This window comes from Panthera uncia, assembly GCF_023721935.1.
Source record: "Panthera uncia isolate 11264 chromosome B2 unlocalized genomic scaffold, Puncia_PCG_1.0 HiC_scaffold_24, whole genome shotgun sequence".
NCBI classification, from domain to species: Eukaryota; Metazoa; Chordata; class Mammalia; order Carnivora; family Felidae; genus Panthera; species Panthera uncia.
Window position 1 is genome coordinate 80,087,812 of NW_026057580.1, and position 8,194 is coordinate 80,096,005.

The following is an 8,194-nucleotide window of genomic DNA, read 5'->3' on the forward strand; positions in this document are numbered from 1 at the left end:
AAACGTGTCTGTAGAATGTGAACTTATCAGTGTATTGCCTCTCTCTGGCAAAAGTGTCATACACCCTGAAATGATGGCTCTATATGGCAGGGATCACAGGAACGCAGGTTGAGAGAGAAATCCTCTCCACAAGGAGCAGCTCTGAGCCACAAATATGTTATTAGCTTCTGCATAAATTAACATTAGATGAAAGAAAAATTAAATGACTTACTTTTTACTTTCTAAGCCCTTACAATGGGCTTTTCTCTTGCTTTTAAATGTTTTTATGCCATCTCAAACCCAGAGAATGAACAATAGTTAATTATAATCCTAAAGCTTTCTAAGATGCCTGTTCCCAGAAAAATGGGAAAACAAATGCAAATGTTGGATTTTCAACTTATGTTTTGTTCGTCCCCTCTTTTCTTTTCTACTGTAGGGAGTATCCAAATTTTACACTCCAGATGGCTGCTTCTCTTCTAACCTTCTATGGCCAGGATGGATGTATTCTTGGTCCGAGTCATGTAAACAAGGGTGTGTTTGTTCTATAACAATGCATTCCAACACATCTTACCACTTTCACTTTATTTCTTTAGAGTGGCAAAGGTTGGCCTGGAACCCCACTCATTCCATGAGCATGGGAAGCTTCACACAAGCAGATAAGTTCAATGACAGCAGTGATTATTACAGTTCTCCATTGTTATCATACAGAAGCATGAGGCAAGAGAGAAAGCATGGGTGCTAGCATGGATGACCTTGGTCTAAATTCTGTCTCTGACCCTTTCTGGTTATGGGAAATTGGGCAATGTGCTGTGACACACTGAATTTCATTGTCCTCATTTGAAAAATGGGACTAATAAAATCTACTTTGCTGGTTTGTTGTGAAGAATGGAGACGCTGAGCTGAAGTGCCTAAACCAGAGGGAATGTTCATAAAATGTTGGCAGCGGGTAGCTATTACGCTATTTTAGAAACAATAAAAATCTGACCACATAGAATCTTCAGTAATTTTTCTAGATACGATATTTATTGATCTATTTAAGAAAATGCACATGAATTCTTATTTTTCTGTATGAAGAGAGGCTGTGTCTGGAATACCTTATATTAAGAAACTTCAGGAAAAAAAGTACATCAGTAGGTTTAACATGTTATGAAGCAGTGCTGTGCTGGAATGAAGCGGATTCCAGTCTTGGTTTCGCTATAATTAGTAGCCGCTGCCTTATGTAACTATGAGTAACTCTTCCATTGTCAACCATAAAAGGCAGGGGAATGAGTAGAGCATATTTAGGGCCCTCTTCACCCATGTATCCCTTTATTCTCCAAATGAAGCATGCTTCTTGCATTATTTCTTAATTTTGCTGGGAGTAGGCAACTTAAAAAAGTTTTAGCTTTGTAAATAGCTACTGTATGGTCTCTGGCCTTGCTGTGGCTTCAAAAATGTTAAATGTGGGAAAAAGTCAGTTTTTAAGGCTTTAAATAAATATGCGTGTTATATATATATTCATATATATATATGTATATTTATATATATGAATACATTTACATGAATATATAATGTCAGGTGGTAATAAGGGTCAGGAAAAGAGAGCTTGTTTTGGAAGATTAAAGAATAAGAGGGTGGAAGGAAGCATTGCATTTTTTTTTTTTTAAGGAAGAAGTGTAAATCTTTTAGAATGGGTAAGATTTGAAAAGTGTCTTGAAAAACAGCAGGAGAGCTTTGGGCTATCAGGGAGAACTTTTCAGACGAAGGAAAAATATCTGCCAAGACCTTGAACATAGAATTTGTTGTTCATGGTATGACTGTCCCATTTTACTGTAAGATAAGAAGCCACTGAGAGGTTTCGAGCAGAGAAATTATATGACGCTCAGTTACATTTTAAGAGGAACTTTGGCTGTCACTGAGTGGTGTTAAGTGACCCATTGGACTGCGATCTTGTATCGAAGAATAAGAAAGTAAAAGAATAAAACACAAATATATGTATATTTTTCTTTTTTCCTTGTTTTCTTCCTCTGAATTATATTTGGGACTCTTGAAGGAATGTAACATTACAGAATCATGGTAGGAGTACCTCACTTTACATTGTAATTAGGTTGCTATGGCAGCAAAGCTCTCTAAATTAAGGACTTCACTTGAATTATCTGGCATAACTAAACTGGCCTGTCCAAACCTGAATCCGATGTCTTTGCCTTAGCTTTTCTGTTAGTGATAGCTGAATTATTCTTGGAAGCCAGCTCCTCTCATTATCAGCTATTAACAACAAACAATTCACAATCAGCAATTCCATCGCACCTTTCAGTGACTGCCCGGAGACTTTTAAAATTACAATTTTCTCAATCAGCAGACGTTTATTTTCCCTTATGTCAGACCCCTTGCCAGGGTCTATAGTTTTAAAAGATTCCCTCCGGGAACACTAGGTATGGGAATAAGTGGGGAAGTTTACAATTATAATAAAGACTTTGAAGGATATTCAAGGTAGAATCTAAGGGAACCATCGCAGAGGCCCAAAACCAAGAAGGCCATGTGAAACTTGCAAAAGCTACTTCTGGGGGAAGTAAGCACAGACTGAGTCGGAAATAGCCCGTAGAACCTGGTTTGGACAGAGGGTGGCCAGTGTTATTGCCACGGCCAGCTGAGGGAACTGAGGTGCAGAGTGACTGCTCCTGTCCTGCAGGCACCTCTTACAAACTCCTTTTTTTTTTTTTTTTTTAAGTTTATTTTGAGAGAGAGAGCTGGAGCAGGGAAGGGGCACAGAGAGGGAAAGAGAGAATCCCAAACAGCTTCCACACTGTCAGCCCAGAGAACTGTGAGATCATGACCTGAGCTGTAATCAAGAGTTGGATGCTTAACTGGTGGAGCCACCCAGGCGCTGCTGAGAATTCCTAGCGATATAGTACCATTCACAAAGGAAATGTCCCAAAGGACTCTAGATCTGATCAATGTAAGTCCAAACTTTTTCAAGATACCATAATACAGTTCATTAAGCCTCAAAAGGATTGTGGAGAAGGGATCTCCATAATTATTTTGTATGGTCTGAGCAAGGCAAACATACGTGTTTAAGTTTGGATGGAACGTCACTCATTAAGGTCATAAAGCACTTGAACTTACAGATGTCAGCATTAACTTGGTCCTCAGGTAAAAACTGTATACCTCCTGTAACCTGTGTGGAAATCTGCTCAGGAAAAAGACACTTCCCCAGTTTCCCAAATCCTATAATTGACATAACAAGGAGTCCAAACTAAAGGATAAACACATCCTGCTCTCGCTGCAAATGGAAAATAAAGCTTGAGGTGGACTTATTCTATTAAAAACTTGCACGTGAACAGACCCTTAGACAGAAAAGAAGTTCTAGCTTTTGCTTTGTGTTGTCAAACTTATCTTTCAGCTCCCTTATGGCTGACGTTCTCTGACATAATGACAAATTTTTTTCTACTTCTGAATTTAGTATGCAAAAACGAATGCAAAGAGAAAGATTCTTTGATAGCTTTCAAATTGCAAAAAAGTTTCTTATGTTAATTAAACTTGATATTAAAATGGATAAGATAGATTTCCCTCAAACCTTTCAAAAATGATAAAAGCTTTTTAGATAAGTGATTTCATTACTTTTGAATGGGTTATATTTATATAGATGAAGGTTGCCACATCTGTTTTTTTTTTTCACTTTTCTACCTAGAAGTGCAAGAGCAAAGACAACCTCAGAGTGTCTGTGTGAGTGTGTGTGTGTGTGTGTGTGTGTGAGAGAGAGAGAGAGAGAGAGAGAGAGAGAGAGAGAGATGAGAGACAGACTCTGGTTTTTCTTTTTCCCTCAATGCTTTTACATTTCAGAAAGTAAATGCTCAAAGCTTATTGACTTTCACTAAGTGAGAAGCTCTCCCTCTTCATACACATCTCTGGATAGCTTTCTATAGTACAATTCCATTTTTTTTGTTCTTTTGTTTTGTGTTTTGTTTTGTTTTGATTTTTTTAGTGCTCCCCACATTTAAGGACTTTGGAAGAGCTCTTTTAACCCCTTTAAAGTTTATTTTTATGCAAAATTATTGCTTCTTTAAGATCTTTTATTGTAAATGTTTCCAATGTGTCTTTCAGTAAAGGTAAGAAAAACATAAAGATAAGATTGTTTTCTAACACCTTTTCATTTTCAGTATCATATTATTTACAAGAGATTACTTTTGCTATATTTTCATCTTAATTTTTTTTATACATATTTATCTGTATCTGGAAATGGATTGCAAAAGTATTTCATTACATATGGAATGTTAAGAATGCCTAGAGGGCCTCCCCCAGGGTGTCTCAGTCCATTAAACATCCCACTTAAGCTTAGGTTATGACCTCTTGGTTTGTGAGTTCAAGTCTCCTGTGGGCTCTGTGCTCACCTCTCAGAGCCTGGACCCTGCTTCTGATTCTGTGTCTCCCCCTCTCTCTGCCCCTTCCCTGCTCATGCTCTGTCTCTCTCTCCTTCAAAAATAAATAAACATTATTTTTTTAAAGAATGCCTAGAAACATCAGAAAATTAAACTTTTCTTTTTGTGACAAATTCATCAGTATTTAGAGAAAAAGCTGGTTATCATTCAAAATTGAAATATATATCCCCTTATAGCACCATTTCAAAGATACTGCTATTTTTATAACAGATCCTTGAGAAGTTAGGACTTGATTTACTAAATAAATTAAAAAGACTGAATAGTTATTTTCAAAAACAATTTGACTTTAAAATTACTAAGAGTTATTGGACATGTGTGTAAGTCTGATTTTCAATGGAAACCTTTCCATTTTTAATAATATGTCTAATGGACATCAATATTAAAAAGGAAACAAGTATCCTTTCAAAGAGTACAACTTTAAAGTTGTAATCATTTTAATATGTTGAATTTGGGTTTATTTTAACTCATGGGCTACATAAATTCCATCCTCTCTCATGAACTATACCAAAGTAGTAACAAAACTTTTTGTTTTCTCTTTCCACATATAAGGTCTATTCTAGTAGATCAAAAATTTTTACATGTTTAATGTTTAAAACGTTAAACATAACATTAAACATCAAAACATTACATCAAACAAAAACATTAAAACAATAAATCCTTTATTATGTTACCAGTTGCCAAGACTCTACTCCATTTGGCTAAAACTGACCTGGCTTTAAAGATGCATTTTGTTCTAGAGAAGAAGAAAAGTATCTTTTGGAATTGTAACAAATTCGTCTAAGAGGAGGAAACATTTAGGTTAAGCTGACACAAATAACAAATAAATGTTTTATAAAGAAATACTGGTACTTACAAAGTAGAGCTTTGGAGGGATCCAGTTATTTTTTATAAAATGTTTTATGAGAAAAATTTGCTGGCATGAGAGGTTTTAATCAGAATGCCATAATAAGAAAGCTACTAATAGATCATGTTCACACATATTCACAGCCCACGTCATCCTTAACTTCCTCTCTGTTCCTTTATAGATCAAAATACTGGGTAAAAACTACTTTCTTGATACGATGATAAAAGTTATGAGAGAACAAATAACAGATTCTAATCAACAAATGGCTCCTTTAACTCTTTCCTGCTTTGTGGATGCCACCCCTTGATCCCCACCATAAACACTCCTGCTGGAGGGTCAAATCAGATCAACCCTAACTATACTGTTAGATGTGTAGGGGTAGAAAAAACTTCCCTTACACATAGGTCAATAGGAAAAAGTAAATGTCTCAGAAAAAAAGTCTTTCCAATAATCAGTGGTGGGAAGTCAGAACCAAATGACAAGAGAGAAAAATTCTAGAGACACAAGTTTCTTATGAAATATATTTAATTCCTATTAAAATGTATTTATATTTCATAATCCACGAAAAACTCCCATTTCTTTCCCTTCTTTCCCTTTTTCTTGACATTCTTCCACTTGCTTAAGATAGTCCCTCTCTCTTTGTCTCTGTCTCCCTCTGCCCCTCCCCCACTCGTGTGTGTGTGTGTGTGTGTGTGTGTGTGTGTGTGCGCGCGCTCTCTCTCTCTCTCTCCATTCCTCTACCTCTTCAGGCTTAGGACTGATAGAGCCTTCCTGTTTTTGCTAGCCCTGGGATGTCTCACCATACCTCTGCATCTTGATATGCCAGGGACCCTTACATACTCAACAAGCCCCAAACTGAGCTCATTATCATCTCTCCAAACCTGTTCTTCTTCTTAATGCCATTCATTTACTCAGGTCACACAGACTTTAGCAATCATGCTCAACCTTAACACTTAATTGCTAGTCTTAAAATAATGCAAACAGTCTAAACCTGGATATGAGACACCTGGCTTCTAATTCCAATTACAGTTGACCCTTGAGCAACATTTGAATCACACTGGTTCATTTACAAATGGAATTTTTTAATAAATAGAGTATAAATATACAGTAGTATAAATACAGTAGTATAAATATATTTTCTCTCTTATGATTTTCTTAATAACCTTTTTTCTAGTTTCCTTTAAGAATACAGTATATAATACATATAAAATATGTATTATCAGCTATTTATGTATCAATAAGGATTCCAGTCAACAGTAGGTTATTAATACTTAAGTTTTCTAGTAGTCAAAAGTTATACATGGATTTGTGACTGCTTGGAGGGGGCGAGCAGTGCCTTAGATCTCCACATTATTTGAAGGTCAATTGTATATCACTGTTATAGCTGTGTTCTCCTAGGCAATTTACTAGATTTCTCTGATCAGCTCTAAATTCTAAAATGATGTGAAATCATATGTACTGCTTGGAGTTGTTTTGAGGGTTAAATGGAATTGTTCAAAAGAAAAGTGGCATAATTTTTCCTCATGAGCAGTAGCCTCCTATAATTGTCTCATCTACAGACCCCCATCTCCACCGCTCAGCTATCCATTCTTTCTATGGCTGACGCAATAAATCTAAAATGTGAATCTGATCATACTCCTTCTTTGCTCAATTGCTTTAGCAGGCTCATGTAGTCTGTGAGGTGGCATAAAATCTTTAGCTGTGTGTACAAAACCCTTCAGGATATGAACCAAATTCTATACTAAGAAATTATATAGAGTTTCACATATACTGACTAATGCCACTAACACATTATTATCTTCTAGAGATACCAATTAAAACTACCATAATATTTAATGATTTATTATACATATAAGAGAAATTTCCTGATAAAAATAGTAACAATAAGAGCAATTAATGGTTGAGTACCTAACTGTGCTAAAAAATGTGCTAAGTTGTTATACACATTATTTCATTTAGTTGTGTTAAGTTTCTAAGTTAAATAACTAGTGAAAGTAGTTTGGTTTATATATTTTATCAAAATTAATACCTAAAGGTCAATTCCATCAAAAATTGCTGAAAGAGATAAGTTTATTTCACCACAAAACAAAGAAAAATATTATATTGGCCTAAAGTTCAATAAAATTCATTGTGTCATAGAGTTAATGGAATAAGAACTGGGGCCAAATTTCTATTTTATTATTTTATGCTCTTTGCTTCTTAGGATATATCTCACTGAAGAGCTAAGGTGATAAAGTTCTTGGTTTAATAGAATTGTAAATAAAACATTACTAGCTCCTGTAGAACATTGTCCTCGGATTCATCTTATGGTAAGAAATAATTTTATAATAAGTTTCCTATAATGCTTCATTCTCCTCTACACAAATCCTACCAAACCACTCTTTATGGCCCAATGCAAGTCTTGTGATTTCATTGTATAGCCTTGCCTCACTCATATCTCATCTTCATCCTAACTTTTACAGCTTTTATGGTCTGTACAACTTACTTCTGTACATCAGTAAATAATGCATCGTGGTACTATTCATTGCATAGGGGCATGCCTGGTTGTCCCAAGTAGATATCTCTATCCAGACCACAAGCATACTGTAAACATCTCTGGTAGCTATTTAACCTCTGTACAAAGCCATTAAGTCCTCCCTCTGCTCTTAAGGCAGTTAATTACCAACCCATCAGCCTGAAAACAATAAGCTTAAAATCTTTGGGTGGAAGTCAAAAGGGACTTAAAGAGACCATTTAGGGGCACCTGGGTGACTCAGTCAGTTAAGTATGTGATTTCAGCTCAGGTCATGATCTCATGATTCATGGGTTCAAGCCCCACATCATGCTCTGTGCTGACAGCTCAGACCCTGGAGCCTGCTTAAGATCCTGTGTCTCCCTCTCTCTCTCTCTCTGCCCCTCCCCTGCTCACATTCTGTCTCTCTCTCTCTCTCTCTCTCTCAAAAATAAACATCAAACA

At 36.0% G+C, this 8,194-nt stretch overlaps 1 protein-coding gene and 1 long non-coding RNA gene across 7 annotated transcripts in view; one reads left to right on the top strand and one right to left on the bottom strand.

Annotated features, from left to right (window-relative positions):
• Positions 1-8,194, bottom strand: part of TRDN (triadin) — a 275,510-nt gene that overhangs the window by 104,320 nt on the left and 162,996 nt on the right. The window contains exon 11 of the mRNA XM_049652957.1: positions 3,375-3,379. Coding sequence (XP_049508914.1) covers positions 3,375-3,379 — 5 coding nt within the window. The remainder of the gene's footprint in view (positions 1-3,374; positions 3,380-8,194) is intronic.
• The window catches only part of LOC125937975 (uncharacterized), a 46,831-nt gene that overhangs the window by 1,757 nt on the left and 36,880 nt on the right, over positions 1-8,194 (top strand). For 2 of the 6 annotated variants that reach the window (XR_007462565.1, XR_007462568.1), the window contains exon 2: positions 7,442-7,547. The exons of 3 other annotated variants lie outside the window; for them this stretch is intronic. This is a non-coding gene — a long non-coding RNA (uncharacterized LOC125937975). Of the gene's footprint in view, positions 1-2,011; positions 2,915-7,441; positions 7,548-8,194 lie in introns of all 6 variants that reach the window. One more of the 6 variants, XR_007462566.1, reaches the window with a different exon arrangement.